Raw genomic sequence first — 19,568 nt, 5'->3', positions numbered from 1 at the left:
CTAAGTTGGTCAAAATCAAATGAAACGTACACTTAAAATGGGTGCATTTTATTTCATATAAACAGTACCTCAATAAAGATGATTTACATAAAAGAAAATGACAGTATATTTTTAATTTTAATTAAAATCTACTTTTAATTAACAAGTGAAAGATGAATGCCTTTAAAAACTTAACATATTGTGGATAAAGCTGAAGTTTTCTTTGACCACCCTATCAATCCTGGTTTTCATTCCATATCTCTCCCAGCCATACCTCCTTCCACAAATAATTATTGTTATGAGATTGGTATTGGTCCTTCTGAAGCTTTAAAAATATATTTACATACATACATGGTCACAGAAAATGTACAGTATTATATTGTACGTAAATATAACTTGTACATATTTTTCTGCAGTTTGCTATTTTCACTTAGCATTATGCTTCTGAGATCTATCCATGTTATTATAAAGTTTATTTCTTTTAAATCCAATAGAGTAATCTATCACATGACTATACCATATTTTATTTAACCAGGCCATTCCCCTCCTGACAGATATTTAGGTGTTTTTTTCCCTACTATATTTCACCGGTGCAGTGGTTAAGTCGTAGTTACTGAGGTGGCCACAGGAATTATAGACTGTGGTTCCAAGGGGATGTTAACCTTAGCTATAAGGTCTCATTTTTAAAAATGAGAATGTGTTCGTGTATTATTTATACAGTTTAAGTACTGACTTTAAAGAATTTTCTGATACATAAATTACCACAAAGAACGAAACAAAATCTGTAATAGGAAGCAATCATCTATTAAAATATAAGCAAAACAAAGTTAAAGGACATAATAGTATACTCATGGTTTGAAACATAAGTACTTACTGAAAATTAATGATCTGAGCACTAAACAAGTCATATAAACATTCTTCTACTCAAAGAAATTGCAATTAAAATGCTGTCATACTGGTTATCATGACATAAGCATAATTAATACACGCACCAATACCTCATTATATTTTTTGCTTTCTCCTTTTATGACTATGATGTCTTTCCCCATCCCTGAAATGACAGGAGTAGAAAAAAAAGGTATTACAAAAAAAAAAAAAAAAAGGTATTACAAATGATGGACATCTTAATATCAGAATTTTAAAATAGTGATTCACCAGTAATGTACTTCAGAACAAGTTAAAAGATACAGTCAGAACTAAAGAATACTTTTTTTTTAACTAAGTAAGCTCTACCTCATTGTGGGGTTTGAAATCAGGAGCCTGGAATCAAGAGTCACATGCTCTGCCAACTAAGACAAACAGATACACTAAACAGGAATTTCTTTTAAGAGTAAATATGGAAAATGGATCATTAAAACTAAAGGACAAAATTGACATGGGGATAGGCAAAATGAGAATTATTTTTAAACTGCATTTTAGAATTCTGCTTTAAAATTGACTTTGAATATATATATATACATACATATGTATGAGGACCAGAGAATTTATTCCAAATAAAATATTGAAGTCATAAAGTCATAGACGGAATTCAAAAATTGTCTGATATCCTTATGCTGGTTGCTATCAAGTCCACGCCATTCATTAAGACCAACCCTGTACTTTTGAGAAGTATTTTCCACTAATACTATTTAGACTTTAAATATATCCTCTCTAAAAGCAAATTATTTCATGTTTACATTTGAAGCTAATGTATTTAAGTCAATAAAAACTGCTCAGAGATGCCAAAAATTACTTCAATGGAAGAAGCATTAACAAACCAGAAAGTAGTAAAAGAGCGTAATAACTCTGATAATTAAGTTAATCTGTATATAATTATTAAAAAATATCATTCATTATATGAATCAAAGGGATTACTAAGGAAATATTTCATTTTTATAAGAGGACTAAATCACAGCCAGCTTTAAGGTTACGAACTGAAGGACAGTATCATGAACAAAATTATTAAATCAATAAGCATTACTAATTCGTGATCACCAGTGGCCCTGGAGAGGGACAAGATACCATTTGAGAAGCTATTATTAGACAAATACTGTGCATATACTACTAAATCAGACATGGACTTGCCTTCAAGGAGCTCAGTCTACTAGGGAGAGTAATAACTTAAGTTCAATAAAAAATGCGTGGTAGGCGGAATGCTGACAAAATCGGAGAGATTAGCTCTGCCTCAATGAGTGATAAGAGATTTCATGGAAATGACTAAGCTGGGTCTTAAAAGACCAAGCAGGCTTTAAAAATAAAAATTAGGCAGCAGAGCCTGACACAGAAAGGCATAAATGTGGCACAGTACAGATGAGAAACTTATTTAAGCAATTCAGGCTAGCTAAAGCATAATTTCATGGGGTAGTGGCAAAAACAAGGATGGGTAGCCAAAAGCCCTGAAGCTGGTGGTCTTGTGGGCCATTCTAAACAATGTGGATTTTGCTCCTGAAGAACTGTAAGAGTGAAAATTCACTCAGGCAGTAAAGCAGGGATGACTCCACACGGCACAAGGTTACAAATGGTTAGAACAATTACGAAAACTATTACTTCCCAGGTGGACAGCAATAAGGAGGTGCACGTAAAGGCATCTTCAGGTAGAATTGACGGCAATGAGGAACTAACCAGATGGCGGGACTAAAAAAGGAGCAACTAAAATAACTCCATGATTTCTGGCTTAGGTGAATAGATGATGTCTGTCCCATTAACCAGAATAGGGAATGCTGGGGAAAGAGGTCAGTATGAGAAAGAGTTCTGACTAACACTGAGATCCACGCAGATGTCTGTAAGCAGCTGGACTACTGGAATAGATTGCAAGTGATATAAATTTATTATTTTACCATTAGTTCATAACTTTCCAGCTGTCAAAATTCTATCAGCAGTATTAACAAGGACAAAACTGACTTGATATTAAAGCTTGGATCTTCTCTCTGACCCTACAGACCCTTTAACTCAAGAATTAGCAGGAGAAAGAAATGACAAGAAAAAGGAGGAAGGAGCAAAAAAAAGAGATCTAGGCAAACACCTAATTTATAGAGTTAACCTCCTACGTACCTTCCTACCTAGACATTACTTCCCTAAGTCCTTGCTAGGAAACAAGGAGTAAAAGAGGGAAACCCATATCGAATCAGGCATATAGAGAACTACGCCACCAGAGCTATGATTACTTGAACTAAAATCAAATCATAAGAATTCTCACAAATAACTTACTCTCCTTACTGTAATTTACTCTTACAACTCATTTTTTCAACGTTGTCTACAACAAAAGGATCTATTTACCTTTCAAGAGTAAACAATTCAACATCAGATGATGCAGTGTTAAGACTTACCTGTCCTTCCTTCTTCTCGAGTCCCAGCTTTTATCCTTATCTTTATTTCTTTTCCGTTTATGTGGGCTCCTACTCCGATCCTTTCTATGTCGTGAATACTCAGCATCCAAATAACTTCCACCAGACTGCCGGGAATCTACTGAAGCTGATCGTCTTTCTTCATTCCTGAAACAGAGAACAGTTAGTTTTAACCACTAGTCTCCACCAAACACACACAGATCCACTAGCTTAAAGTTGAATATTCTGTATCAGAACAATGATTGAGTCAATATAAATAGGTATAACCTTATATTCTATATGAGAGGGCAAAGAAATATAGCCCTTGTGTTTTATGTCTTTTCTATCTCACTAATATATTTGTCTCTCCAAAACTGTCTAAGAGCTATGTCAACAGAAAAACTCTGGTATAATAATCTTGAGCAATGACAACATGGAACAATTTCAGCATTTTAATGAATTATGGTGTGCTATTATTAATGGTCTTGGAAAGGCTAAAATTTAGTTAAATAATTATAATGTAACAGATTAAAAAGAGAGTATTTTCACCAGTAAACACCATGACATACTTTTCAGCATCATCCTCCGCTCTTTGCTCTTCTTGCCAATGACTACTGAGTTCTTCCATGTGCACATTTATGACGTCCCGAATCACCTGAGGGGAGAGAAGCACCCAATTTCAGATAAGAAAGATTTTTCAAAAAATTATACAAAGCTAGAAAAATCACTATTAATAATCAGAATGGACTATAGGACATAAGCAGTTTAGAGAACATAAAAAAGTCAATGGTCTAATTGGAATATGAATGGTAGATGAAAGTACTGTAATTATTGATAAACTCACTAGTTGACCACCAACATATTATGATTATGTTAGGAAAACTATCCCCGTTCTTAAGAAGTATATACTAGGGGCGCCTGGGTGGCTCAGTGGTTAAAGCCTCTGCCTTCAGCTCAGGTCATGATCCCAGAGCCCTGGGATCAAGCCCCACATCAGGCTCTCTGTTCAGTAGGAAGCCTGCTTTCCACAACCGCCCTCACCTGCCTCTCTGCCTACCAGTGATCTCTGTCAAATAAATAAACAAGACCTTTAAAAAAAAAAAAAAAAGAAGTACATACTTAGTATTTAGTGACAAATGATCATGGGATAACTTCCTCTCAAATAGTTTAGAAAAAAAATAATGTACAGTTAGAGATCAAAAGAGAAAAACGTACAGAGTACAAATGATAAACAAATAGGACAAAATGTTAACAACAGGTGATCTAGGTAAAGGATATTCAGGAGTTCTTTATACTATTTTTAGTTTTGCAACTTATTTGTATATTTGATATTATTTATAATTAAAATTTTTTTAAATTTTATAATTAAATCAAGATGACCGATAAAATACAAAACATCTCAGTCACTTCACAGATACTTTCCTAACAGACTATATAAACCCCTAATTTCTCAGAACAACTTGCAAGTTTCTTCTTTCCCATTTATCCATGCAAACAACAAGCATAGGGCTGGTCACCTGGGAGCACAGATGAAACTAAAACAGCTTACACTTCCCTCATGCCTACTGAGGAAGTGTTTTAAGAAGGTACGGGGGAGGGGCACCTCGGTGACTCAGTGGGTTAAAACCTCTGCCTTCAGCTCAGATCATGATCCCAGAGTCCTGGAATCAAAGTCCCAGTCGGGCTCTCTGCTTGGCAGGGAGCCTGCTTCCCTTCCTCTCTCTCTGCCTACTTGTGATCTCTGTCTGTCAAATGAATAAATAAAATCTTAAAAAAAAAAAAAAGAAAAGAGAAGAAGAAGAAGGTATAGGGGGAAAAAAGAAGGTACAGGGGATAACTGAATTTAAATTTAAAAAGGGGCGGGGGGACACCTGGGTAGCTCAGTCAGTTAAGCATCTGCCTTCAGTCAGGTCATGATCCCAGGGTCCTGGGATTGAGTATCAGGGTCCCTGCTCAGTGGGGAGTTGGCTTCTCCTTCTACCCCTTCCTCACCCCCACCGCCGGTCATGATCTCTTGCAGACAGATAGACAGACAGACAGAAGGTACGGGGGACAATGGGCAATCTCAAAGGCACACACTATATAGTCACTATATAGTGGGAAAGTTTCTCCCCACTTTAAAGAAACTTTCAATGGCTCCCAAAGTAAAATGGAACAATGTCCAAAATCCTTAATAGAGCCTCTGAAGCCTTTCATGATTTTACTACATCACGTAATTGAAACCAGCCTTATTTCTTACTGCATAGTTCAGAAACCCTAAGCTCTAGGCACCTTGGATTACTGATGGGTCTCTGGAAAACTCCTGCTCTTTTATGTTTTTAGGAACACTAGCCCTTTGACCTGGAATATCCCTACCCACGAGTTCCCCTCCTCTACCATACTCTCTTGTGAAAATCTAAGACATGTAACATGAGTCACACACACACCCCTAAATTCCCACTCCCAGCTCTAGCACTTCCAGAGTAGCCCAACATGACTCCAGACGAGTAGTAGCTCTACATGAGCTCCACGAGGCCCGAACGTTACTGGATAGTTTCCAAGTTCACCACACAGGAAAGAGCCTATGAACGGACATGTTTTACCATTCCTGCTTCTCCCTTTCCTTCAACTGCTATCTTCTCTATAAAGCTGGTATACCAGCTTATTTTCAGAAAACATAGAAAGATGGTATACCAATCTAATATTTTAAAAGAAGAATTGCTATTTTCTCCCACATACTTTGATCTCACTTTATCACTTAATGCAATCTGTATTTTGAAAGAAGTTTCACTTGTTAAACTATACTAAGTTTCTGCTGGCTGGGGGCTGTGTGCCATTTATCTTTACCTACCCAACAGCAGTGTTATGCATACTGAGTACAGGCAGCAATAATTTTTTTTTTCTAAAATCTAACCAAGTTTAGGTTCTAATCCAAAGCAAACAAAAATTTTAGATGATATGAATGAAACTAGGAGGTAAAATGTTGACAAAGCCATGACCGGAAATATGATAAATCACTGAAAGATTTGTAAACACTGAAGTTTTTACAGATGAAAGGTATTTCACATCTGCTTCCAAAATTATCAATGTGGAGGAAGGAGAGAATGGGAGGTAGTAAGTGAGAATATAAATAAAATGACAAAGTCATAAATTGATAATTGTTGAGGCTGAGTGACAGGGACAAAAGGGTTCATAAGACTATTGCAGTCACTTTAGTATATGTTTGAGTATTTCCATAACAAAAAGTTAATATACAATTGTGAAGAACACTAGTAACAACATTTTCACTCGATTATAAGGTAATGAGACTGGAGAAGAAACACTGATGAACCACCAAGTACTTGAGGGACTGTAAGAATACTTAGGCTGTATGACATGGTCCCAGACATCCACTGGAACAGATAAGCCTAGAACATGTATTTTAATTGTAAAAGGAACAGCAGAAGATTTAAATACCAAGCTATGGGGTACAGAGAGCATAACAGCAATCAACCAGGGAAGGAGCACTTCATGGTGACAGTGGACCTTAAACTTATCGAGATTTAAAAGAGCAACAACAAAGAGCATTTCAGGTGAGCAAACAACTTGCTATCCTTTCTTTACAAAGAAAAGAGTAAATGTGTGTAATCAGATACAGTTTAAGAGACACTCTTGACTAGAGCAAAAGAAAATATTCAGTAAAATGAGGCCAGATTTATGGACAGTCTTAGAAATCATAGAAGTAAGAAGTAAGAAATAATGTGGTAAGAATTTAGAGATTCAATGAGGAAATTATTTGTAGAGTCTGGGTAAGGTAAGTCATGTACCAAAAAATTCACCAGCTCTATCCACTAAAGAAACTCTGAAAATAAGTCTAGATCTATATCAAGAGATTAAAGTATAAATAATTTATGCCAGACATTTTTTAAGCCCAAATACTTAACAGAGTACACAAAAGCATGCTAAAATTTCTGTAAGGAAAACAGAAAGTCTATTTGTTGACCAATTTCTGTGTCCACATGCATTCTCAATCAATTCGTGTAACAACCCTACAAAGTCTACATAAAATGTTTAAAATGAAAATTACTGACACTTAAAATGTTCAAATAAGCTGTTCAAGTCAAACAGGCAATGATAAACAGCAGGATCAAAACTCCTAACACAGGTCTAAAGCCAAAATCTATGCTTTTATCGTGATATGCTACTTTCTCAAAAGTTGGTATTTTTTTAAGATTGTACAGCCTCTTCACGTAAGATTTTTGTACCCTAAAAGCCTTTGCCTGGCACAATGGATCTGAAAGGAATGGAGCAAATACAAATCAGGTGTGGCCGCCGTGAAGATACCTTCTTCCCGAGAACCTCTAAGGAACTGTGGAAACCCACAGAGCAGACTTACATAACTATCTAAGGGAAATTTCTGTTCTCAACAAAGCTCTAAAAGAGTATGTAAAACTTACCTCCGTATATGATTTCTTGGTTATGTGAACATTCTTAGCTCTATAGGACTGGCGTCTTCTTTTATAATCTCTCACTTCTGCCAGGATTTCAAGGTAAGATTTTGGACTTTTTCGACTATTATCTAATAAAAGAAGAAAATAAATTACATCTTTGGAAGCTTTTAAATTCTTATGAATTAGCAGGAAGAAAGACCACAATAATCCCATACTTCAACATGTTTCCATGCATCTAAAAAATCCCCCAAATTTCCATATTACAGAAATAGGCTGTTTTATATTATTCCTTTTCTCTAGCCATTAGTTGAAGCTAAGACCGTTAAAGTACAAAGATTAAAGCACAAGCACAGTTGTAACAATTTTATAGAAGGAAGGTACGCTTAATATAAAAGACAGAGAGCAAAATTTCACACACTAAGTAAACATCTTAACATATATGTGAATATCAGATAATGCAAAACCATCCTATTTCTATTCAAAGTGGTCTGACAACTAAATCTTAGTAACACACAAAGAATGAAATGACTATTAAGAAATATAAAACATGGCATTCATCTCAAACCTTGATTGACTTTGGCAGCCAAGTCTACAAACAGATCACTGTCATTTTCAATAATCTGTGAATCAGAGCGCTTTTTCTTCGTCTCCTCCACTACGAAATCATAGAGGGCAAGACGATCGGCTTGGGTCAGATCACAAACACACCGTTTGTGATTCAGAGGAACTTCAACAGGTAACGAAGAATAAATCCCTAAAGTAAAAATAAAACCACAAGAATAAACAATACATGAAGCATGAATATGTTATGGACTTAAAATCTACTCCTTATCTTTAAACATGCGCTGTAATAATGCAACATTAACACAACTATTTTCATAGTAATCCCTTAATATACAAAATATTCATCTATGTGATAAATGGTAAATAGTAACTTTATCCTCAATGCTATATCCACAGTAAAGATGTATGTGGATTCTTTGCTATTCTCTTTAACAATGCTAGGACAGATCCCATGAAGGCAGGCAGTAATAACCATGTGATAATTTGCTCGTAAAACTTCCTGGGTAACAATTTTAGAAGGCTACCAATACTATAAAAGTAGATATTAACCTTCTTTCTGTTTATATGCTTTACCCCATAAAAGGAGAGAGAAAAAATGTAGTACACATTGTAGTCCTTCTGAAAATAAATTATGGAAGTATGAAAAATGTGTAAAAAATGTATTTTTATATGAGGCATCATGTTAGGTGTTCCATAATCAAAATATATCCCAACTGTACAATGATTCAGAGTTAGGAACCAAAACACAATCACTTAAGTAGCAGAAATCCCAAACTTCCCCAGACCAGAGAATGACAGATTAAACTAAAACCAAACTTTTAATTTTCTGAAGAAGCATATTGGCATAACCAAATTCATTTTAAAAAGTTAACAGGATTGTCCCCCCAATAGTCACAGAACTTTCTAAAATCTGTTCATTAATGAAAGAAAGTAAATACAATACCTTGATATGATGTATTAAACATTGAAGAAAATTTTTGAGATTCAAATTTTCTCAAAGAAATAAAAAAATTATAACTGTAAATAAAGCAATTGTTTTAAAACAATTCTTTCTAGCCTTCATTAATCACTGATGAAAACAATGAACAGGAGCTACTAATGTTTCCCAAGTTACCCTAAAGTAATAACTCTGGTTCATAGAACAAGGTAAGATCAGTAGCTCTTCCCAGTACTTTTATCTGATAAAGCCTAACCTCATTGACTTCCTAAGTAAAGAGGCAAAAGAAAAATTAAAATAGGAACAAACTATGAACTAAGAACTACAACACACAAAAAAAGAGGTGACTTTACATGTGTCTACAAATTAAGAGGAGTGCTACATTGAATATGAGTTTGTGAATAGCCATGGATAACAATACATGGTCATTTGTATTAGTCAAAGGGTTCTGAATTAGTGGAGAAGGGTTTCCTTTCAAGTAGATCAATTTCACTCTAATTCTGGTAGACACTTGGAAAAGCCTTTTTATGCAGGTAAGTGTTAAAACATTTAACTTTGTACTATAAAACTGACTTAGCTTTGATAAGCCTAATTCTTTTGAATATAGGCTATAAAAAACTGGAAGAAAAATACAAAGATTAGAAAATACTGATATATTATAAACAAGCTCCACATAAACCTTTGCCTGTTACTTTTAGACAAAGAAATATAATTTCCTCCTTAAAATATACTGGAGTCATCTTTATTCATCTGAAATTTCTGTATGGTGAAGATGGATACTTAAATTCCTTGAAATTGAACTAAAATTCCAAAGATTATAATATTGTGACAGTGGTTAAGATAAAGTTTAGAAATTTGAGTGATACTTTTAAAAGGATATCATTTGCAAAAAGGATACTGCATATCTTTAAATAAGGAGTATATTCAGGTTCCTAATTCCTCTTTATACTCACCCCAATTACTGAAAAAGAAAAAGTACAGGAAAAGTTAAACAACAGACTGCATTCAAATCATTGAGAACATATAGATATTTCTGACCAAAAAAAAAAAAAAGGAAAACACAAATAAGCTTACATTTCCATAAAAAGTAAATTTTCAAATATAAGCTTCTATAGATTTAGAAGTATATCTGAATGTGCTGTAACCATATTAAATTCTATGATCCTCTATTTTTTTTGTAGTAGCTTTTTTAAAAATTGTGGTAAATACACATTACATACAATGTACCATTTAAGAATTTTTAAGTGTACAGCTTAGTGGCATTAAATACATTACACTGTTTTGCAACCATCACCTCTATCCATCTCCAGAACTTTTTCATCACCCAAACTAAAACTCTAATCTAGCTTTTTAATAACTCTAATTCTTGTTTTACCACCTTTGCCACGACAGAGCATCTTAAACATATGACATATAATACTAAATATTCATAAAAATTACTGGTTCAAAGCTACAAATTCAGAATTTTACAGAGAATTCATACAGAGTCAATTTCCAAATATCACAGAAAAAGAAATTAAGGCCCACAGAAGTAAAATGACTTGCCCAAGTCTCACAAGTGGTAGGAACAGATTAGGCCTAATCAGTTACTTAGGTCTCTTGAGGGTTCTTTTAGTATAATGCACTACTTCGTCTTCAAATCATGGCCATGATCTTCAAAGTATGGCCATGATTCAAATATATGTCATGAGACTGAAGTACAGCAAATAATAATGAAGGAAAAAGATAAACTACTAAATATAAAATGACTGTTTATGATTAAAATTAGCATCCTGGTTATAAAATTAACAAAGGTAATTATATCTGAAAATAAGTAAGTAGAGCTAACGGTTGTTTCAAGCTTTCACAAAGGTAAATGAACTTAGAATTCTATACACTGGTGGAGACCTAGTATGAGTGATAAAATGGCAACATAAATATAACTCATCAAAAAACATATAATTTAGTATGTGACAAACAAAATATTAATTAAATGGGAAAATGTAAAATTGCTCGTATTAGTCATTCTTCCTTCAAAGTAAATAAATTAGCAAGATATTAGGAGATTCTGTTCTTGGCTATTAGATTTTAAAATCTCTTAACACACAAGTGGGCCACAAAAATAAGGTCTATTGAGAAACAGTAGAACTCTATACAATATGAAAAAAAAATTTAAAAAGAGGATCATATCATATAACAGAATTCTTAAGTTAAATCTTAATTTAAGAGAGTGCCAAAACAAAAATTCCTCTTAACTTTCTACTGAAGGAACTACTTATTCAAAATAATTCTTCGCTTTTGTAAAGAACTCAACTCAAGGTCCAAAACTACCTTATTACTTAGTCTTATAAATAAAAAAATTTGAGAACATTCTCTACACAAATATATAAAATTCTCAACCATTTCATTATCTAAAAAAATCACTTTCTGTACATTAATGTGCTTAGAAATTAAATTGCTTACACATAAGCAGCCAATTATTAGAGCCCGGGCTAGTTTAGCATTCATTATTTCCATTACCCTAAACAACACTACAAGATAGTTTCATACCAGAGACAAGGAGACAAAACCTCAAAAAAGCTGTCATTTGTACCAGGCCAAGAAACTAGTTTCTTTAAAGCAGGCTTACACAAACCAGAATAAACAAAGAACAGTGCTAAGAATAGCAAGCAATGAGTAGGTACAGATTTACAGTTTGTGGTATTCTTCTACTTAATTATAAGACATAATAAATAATGAATATATTTGAGCACTGATTCCTAGTCCATAAATTTCACTTAAATGCAATTCCTCTCAGAAAACAGAATAACTCAGTTCAGAGTATGTACCAAATCCAAAACTTAGTTCTCAATCCAGTGCGGCCATTAGTAAGCCTTGAGATCATCTAGCAAAGGAGTGTTAATCTATTTCTTCACCTAATAGGAGGGGAAAGTAGTTGACCAGCCTATGTAAGTGTGTTATGAAAGAGAAATGAATACATGAAAGAACTATAAAGAATCTCTTTTAAAAAAACTAAAGTATTGATAGTCTTCAGAATAAACACACAAGAACTTTTTTACTCCTCTCAGATAGGGTGTGCTTCCTCAACAAAGACACTGGATTAGATGATCTCCCAGTTCTCTTTCAACTACAAAGTACATCTAGTAAATCTACCTCACTAGTTAGGTCAAAAAAGGCCTCGAACTATTAACCTCTCCAAAAATCAATAGCAAAAATCTTCTACATTTTTCTGGCTCATTAACTAAACAGGAGTAGGGGGCAGAACAATAAGAGGAACCCAAAAAAGGACTGACTGATCACAGCTCAGTAATCTTTTCAAATAAGAGCCAAATGTCTCCCTCAAAGAAAACAACAACAACCCAGAATTTAGCACAAAGTACATAAAAATGGGACCTTTAAAACAGGAAATACAGGAAAGATTATTCTGTCTGTGGTATGGAACCACTATAACGCACACCAATGGTAAGACAGCTCCTCCTGAAGCCACAGTACAACTTGGGAAAAGATGAAGTCCAGATACTGGTTTAGAACAATGGGTAAAGACTGAATTTCAACAAGGGAGAAACAAATCCTAACTCTGGACTAATTTAATGAATAGAATTCAGCTAGAAAGAATAACGAGAGGAGGAAAAAAAGGTAAGATGTCCAGAGAACGCTACCTTCAGAAGGTCCAAGGACAACTCAGAAGTCCTTGTAAGACAAGTAAAGTCATGCTTTGGCTACATGTTATCCCCAGGTTCAGAAATCTATTAACACTATCTACTCATCTATTAAATCTATTAACTCTATTAGTTAATAAATCTATTAATGCTATTAACATTCCAATGGCTTATTTTTTCTTTTCATTTCCTAAAAGCTCATACTTAAAAATTCTAACCTGTTCTCTGCTGAAGTTAAGTCCCAGGCAGAAACTCTTAACCCAGCTCCAAAGCTGTGTATGAAGGGATCCACAAACTTTCTGACACTCTATGTAAAACTTTGTGTTTGGGCTTTATTTGAAGGGCCAGCTGTGAAGACGGCTCTCTTTTAGCATAAGCCTGTCCTTTTACACTGCATTTCAACATTCTTATATTTAACAAGGGACTAATTCTCAAGAGAGAGCAAATCTAAGGGTAAGACGCTCTCAATGCAATTTAGTTACCTAGTAATCATAATAAAAATTATTTACAAGGTAATCTCACCTATCAGGTGATTCCAAAGCATGAATCCCTAGCTAAGACACTAGCTAAATACTTTGCTGTTTTGAGCAGAAAATATCTACCAAATGAAGCTGACACTAAACACATTGATATAATATTAAATATAAAATGTAACTTTCCCCATGCAACTGTTTCCACAAGATTTTTCTTAAAAATTAGTAACATTTGCTTATGGGACAAAAATAGTTTAAATCATTAATTAGCTCAAACTATGATGCCACTTACTTTGATTATAACCATCACCATCTTTTCCAACAGCAGTTCTAGCTTGTTTAATTATCTGGAATTGTGAGTCCTTATCTGTCAAAAAAGCACCCATAAACACAGTATGAATCATCAGTGTCCACAATCATATTATTAACTTGTTTCCAATCCAAGCTCTTTGGGCACACTGACAAATCTCCAGAATCGGAAAAGTGAAAAAACCTACACTGCTGCGTAGGTAATTTGAATGCAGAAATTTTTCAGACCTAGCTAGAACCCAATAAGCAACTAGATTTCAGGCAGTCTAGAAAACATTACCATCAGCATACTGCAGTAGCTGCTGCAAATTTTAGCAACCAGTAACAGCTACCATTTTTTGAATCCTGCTAAGTGTCAGGAACTATTCTAAGCATTTTACGTATACTACAACATTTAATCAGCACAAAGGTGCATTATCATCATCCCATTTCATGGAGAAATTCAGGCAACAAAAAGGTGTAATTACTTGCTGAAAGTCGCAAATCTACTAGTGATAAAACCAGGAGCTGAAGCAGGGCATTCGATTCTCGAGTCTGGAATTTTAACCCCCCCATATGCTGTGAACACTTGGAACACATTTCCAGCCTCCGTTTGCAAACTGTGTTGTGTGGCCAGATTTTTGTTATATCCAAGAAGGAAGGTATCTGTCTTACTGCACAAAGCTTTGAAGGGTTTTCACTGCCTATTAATATAAGCCTGGTCTCTAAATTCCAGATTAAGCAAACTAGTTTCACTACACATTAATTAATCTTACATTCTCTTAAAGTATGAAATGTCCTTCTTAATCACAAGCATACTTATAAAGAGTCCATTCTTCTGATAATTCAAAAATGAAATATCAATGCTTATACTATCTTTAATATAATCTATTAAATTAATACTTACTCAAAGTAATTGAAGGTATCTTCACATTCTCATAGAAAAAATCAGAATTATACATTTGATCCTAAACAGTAAAAACAAAGAAGTTAGTATTTGTAACCAATAATTGCCCATTTTAAGATTTGACATGAACAAACAAGAGGATTACTATCATTTCAGTATTTCTTACAAAAATTAGCAGTTAGGCAAATACCATTCTACCCCACAAGTGACTAGTATTTATGTCAGAACACTTCACACTATACCCACCAAATCTTCTGAATTTATTCATGTATGAATTACATGACATATACATAATAAATATATGGTACCTCTTCTTCTTTGGTGTAGCCCAGTTTCCTCAATCTACAAGACACCATGTGCTTTGCTAAAGATGATTTAGGCATGTGATGATTGGAATCATAGGGACATATCACAACTTCATCCTATAAAAAAGAGAAACAAAGCAACATTTTTTTAAGACTTATTTATTGGAAATAAAGAGAGAGAGAGAGAAAGACAGCCCGTGTGTGGGGCTGAGGGAGAGAATCTCAAGTGAACTCCCTGCTGAGCACTGAACCCAGGTGGGGCTGGATCCCACAACCCATGAGATCCTGACCTGAAGCGAAACCAAGAGTCGGACACTTAACCAACTGAGCCACCCAGGCACCCCATCGGAATACAATATTCAAATGATTAAATCATTAAATGTTTACTACTTGATCAAGTAGTACTATCCATTTATCTCCTCTTCTGGAGGCTTCTTTCCCAACCCCACCCAGTGTGATGTATGTGCATATTTAAAAAAACAAAAAACAAAAAATTTCCCTCAATCTCTCTCTCCTTTATAGCCCCCTCTCCACCTCTCCAAAGCCCAACTTTAAAAGATTTGCTTACAAACTACCAGTCAGTAGGTCACTAACAATCTTCTTACTAAAAAAGATGTGTCAAAGCACATGTCAGACTCTTTACAATATTTGCACTCTTTGAAGGTCATAATCCAATTGCCCATTTCTGTCATCCAGATACAGTCTTCATGTTCTACCTCTCTAGTTCTTCTACTTGGTCTTCTCTAAAGAGGTCTTCCTTGTTCTACCTGTACCCCTTTAAATGTTGGTGTTTCATGTAAGTCAAACCAGTGACGTTTTGCCATTTGATATACACTTACTGGAAAATCTCATGGCTTTGATTTTCACTACAGAGTAATGGCTCCCGAAATCTAGATTTTTAGACCTTGTTTCTCTTTTAAGTATCTTATACTAAAAACACTAACAACTCAATATAACAAAAATAAATTCATTATAGTCCTGGTCTCCTAACCCCAAACCCATTCCTCTTATGTCTCCCAGTTTCCTCATGCAGAAAGCCATCTCCTCTTCCTCGTCATTGACATCTAATCAATACCCAGCCCTTTTCACCCCTAAGTAACTCTGAAATCCCTCCACAAAATCCATCCTCACTGTTACTTCCCCACTTCAGGACATCAACATCGTTCTGGATTACAACAGCCATTGCCTAACTGCTCTGCTTCCAGACCTGTTGGCCTTCTCATTCTCCACACTGTGGCTACTCTGAATCCCAGGTCTGCCACTAACTGTATGAACTTGGTCAAGGTAGTTTACCTTTCTTTGCCTCAGTTTCCTCATTTATAAAATGGGAAAAACTTTTCTCACAGAGCTATTGTGAAGATTAAATAAATTAGACATGGGTTTATACATATAGAGCAATCAAACAGGGCCTGGTACATAGCAAGTGTTCCAATGTAAGCAATTACGAGTTTATTAAAAGGCAAATATGGTACTGTCTGGCTTAAGACACTTCCATGCTTCCCCACTGCCCTCATTTAAACAACAACAACAACAAAAACCCAGATTCTTTAATACAGCTGACACAGGACCTTTAAGATCTGGATCCTTCCCACCCGTCATTCTTCTCTACAGTCTATGCTTAGCTATCCTTAACCACCTTAGGTTTCCTGATCTGGTCACACCCTTTTCTCTGGACTTCCCTACCACTGACACTTTCTCTGTGCTTCCCTAGCTATTCTGCACACTTCAATCAGCTTAGAATTCACTTTATCCAGGAAACCTGTAATGTCCTACTGCAGCCTATAATAAACAGCTATTCCACCTTCATAGACTTTATCACATTGTAATGTAGGCTGATTTCTCTAGATTTCCCCTCACTATGACCACACAGTAAGCTCTATGATAGAACCTGCGACTGCTCTTCGCTAAACTTCAGTATTAAAACCCTCTAGCAGAGGGGCGCCTGGGTGGCTGAGTGGGTTAAAGCCTCTGCCTGCAGCTCAGGTCATGATCCCAGGGTCCTGGGATAGAGCCCCGCATGAGCTCTCTGCTCAGTGGGGAGCCGGCTTCCTCCTCTCTTTCAGCCTGCTTCTCCGCCTACTTGTGATCTCTGTCAAAATAAATAAATAAACTTAAAAAAAAAAAAAAAACCCTCCAGCAGAAAAGTGAGGCTTCGTTAACTCTGCAGACTATCCCAGGAACGATGGATGTCACCTACCAGGATTTTTAAACTAGTCACTCTCTTGAATATCAGACGTTTAGTTCTGTAGCATTTAGATGTACACTCAGAGTTATTTGTCATAATTTTGGAATTTTACAAAGACGTTTTAGAGAGGCAGCATAGCAATTAAACAGAGATTCTCAGGAGCCAGAATGCCTGGGTTCAAAATCCCAATTGCTATTTACTAGCAGTGTGTCCTTGGACAAATTACCACTTCTCTGGGTTTGTTTTCTCATCTGTAAAATGTGGCTAACAGTACTCACAGGGTAATTATAACTATTAAACGAAGTAACTAAGGTACAGTAAGTGGCATAAGCAAAGTGCTATTTAAGTGTTAATCCAAGAAATTTCAGGCTAGTAGGATGCTGAGTAAACAGTGTTAAGTAAGAGCATGGAAGGCCCCACTCAACGGAATTCACAGCTTCAAACATCACTCTAAACAAATTTTTAAAATTTCCACGACGCCTTTAATACAATAAATGTGAATTGCCTGTGTATAGTTCAAACACGCCTTAGGTGTCTTTACGGAATAAGTCATGTAATTGAAAGCTGGGAGAAATTATTACAGCGTGATGAACCCAGAAAGAGCATCAGAGATCATGAATGACCCCAAACTGAAGCGCTTCTTCTCCTCCCACCCCAAAACAGAAACAAACAATCAGGATTGTTCACTTTTATACACCTACCTACATTTTTTAAGGCAATTCTAATGTTCAAAAGAGTTGTTCGCCACCATCTCTTAGTGATACCCTCTAATAATCCTAGCATCGATGCTGTCCCATCAGAAGTGCAGAATTTTAAGGCAGAAAAGGGGGAAGTGAACTCCCAAGCTCTCCGGACCCCAAATCTGGCGCAACTGCGGCATCCATGTGACACATGACAAAGCAAACGGGCAACACCTCCGCTAGCGGCACTCCGAGGGCCGATTCCCGTATTTTCTAGATAAACCCTAGACCTGCCACCCCTCCTCACCCACCGCATTTCCACCGTCTCCTAGAACCGAAGTTCCGCAGGAGCGCCGCACCCGCGACCCGCGCAGAGCGCTCCGAGGGCGCCCACGCGCCCCACCCGAGGCCCGCAGGCGTCAAGGGCGCTCCAGGCCCGGTCCCGGGCGCCCACCACCGCTCTGCGGACCGGAGGGGGCTCCCACGCGGATTCCTTCCCCCGCAGAGGACACCGCAGGCTGAGGGCCCCCAAAGGACCCGGGGCTCAAGCCCCCCTCACCTGTGCCGCCTCCTCCCCGGGATCCAGCCGATCCAGGCTCCAGCCCAGGGACGCCGTCACCTCCTCCAGCCTCCGGCAGCAGCTCTCCACGAACGCGCTAAGCTCCTGCTGTAGCCGCCGCCGCTCCTCCACTGGGGGCGGCTCGCCCTCCATGGCCGCACCCGGCCCGCCAGAAGGAAGCAGTCGAACTGCCGGCGCCGCGCGCGGGCCTCTGGGAACTGTGGGCGGGACCAGGCTGCCACGTGATTGGAACCGCCTATAGGGAGAGGCCCGGGAAGAGCGGAGCTGTCATTTGGAGCGGTGTTCCCAGGGGTCTTCCGTGTCTTCCAGAAGTTGCGATTGGTGCAACTGCTCCCCGGTGCGTTCGAGCCCGGGCTTCCCTGAAATGCATTCCCTCCCGCCCCCAGAACTTTTAAGAAATGGTTTACATCGCCCTTGCCTCAGCTGCCGCTAAGATGCTCGGTCCTTCCGATGAAGCTAGTCACTCGCTTCAATTGAGATTAGGTTTTCATTCCAAACAGCGACAAGCCACCGGCTTGCAGCAGCTCCCGCCGGCCGCTTTCCGCGCACCGTGGCCTCCACCTCGGAGCTCGCCTGCATCTCTTTGGCCCTCCTGCTGCACGAGGATGAGGTGGCGGTCACGGAGGATAAGATCAATGCTCTCATTAAATGCTGAACCTTTCCGGCCAGGCTTCTTTGGAAAGGCCCTGGCCGATGGTCGCATTGGGAGCCTCATCTCAATGTAGGGGCTGGTGGACCTGCCCCAGTGGCTCACGCTGCACCAGCCAAGGCCCTGCCCTGTCCACCAGTGTCTGGCGCTGCTGAGAAAAAACGGGAAGCAAAGAAAGAAGAACCCAATGAGTCTCATGATGACATGGGCTTTGGTCTTTTTGACTAAACGTCTTTAAACAGGTTCAATAAAAAGCAGAGCTTTAAAAAAAAAATGGTTTGTATCTACAGAAAAGTTTAAAGAGTATTTGCATGGCCATCCTCCAGCTCATTAATTGTTAACATTTGCCCACGTTTGCGTTCTCTCTCTTTCTCTCTCTCCACAAACCACAGCCCCACATACTATTTTTCCAGAATTTGAAAGTCAGTTGCAGCTGCTTCAACCCCCAAATACGTCTGCATGCATCTCATAAGAATAAGGACATTGTCCTACGTAACTGCCATACATGGTCAAATCTGAGAGAACTAATAGTTTCATATCATCCAATGTTCAATTTATACTCAAATTTCCCCAGTTGTCCCCTGAGTTCCTTTTATATCCATTTCTTTATGAGTTTTTTCAACCCATGAGCTGTAATGGGCTGTTTTCTCTTTTAACCTAGAACATCTGCCC

General features: G+C 37.2%; 1 protein-coding gene and 1 pseudogene across 1 annotated transcript; one reads left to right on the top strand and one right to left on the bottom strand.

Moving 5' to 3' along the window:
• Positions 1 to 32: 32 nt before the first annotated feature.
• SNRNP48 (small nuclear ribonucleoprotein U11/U12 subunit 48) lies at positions 33 to 18,387 on the bottom strand. Its single transcript, XM_044258597.1, has 9 exons — positions 18,227 to 18,387; positions 14,806 to 14,919; positions 14,498 to 14,558; positions 13,595 to 13,669; positions 8,256 to 8,444; positions 7,697 to 7,818; positions 3,851 to 3,936; positions 3,285 to 3,449; positions 33 to 1,030 (listed from the first exon to the last, which is right to left on the bottom strand). Exons 1-9 carry the CDS (start codon positions 18,377 to 18,379, stop codon positions 982 to 984), a joined length of 1,014 nt encoding a protein of 337 aa, XP_044114532.1. The 5' UTR covers positions 18,380 to 18,387; the 3' UTR covers positions 33 to 981.
• Positions 18,378 to 19,124, top strand: LOC122907713 (annotated as a pseudogene).
• The last annotated feature ends 444 nt before the right edge of the window (positions 19,125 to 19,568 follow it).

Source organism: Neovison vison, chromosome 1 (genome assembly GCF_020171115.1).
Source record: "Neovison vison isolate M4711 chromosome 1, ASM_NN_V1, whole genome shotgun sequence".
Lineage (NCBI taxonomy): Eukaryota > Metazoa > Chordata > Mammalia > Carnivora > Mustelidae > Neogale > Neogale vison.
The sequence above is the reverse complement of the archived record's forward strand: the minus strand, read 5'-3'. Positions and strand labels throughout refer to the sequence as shown.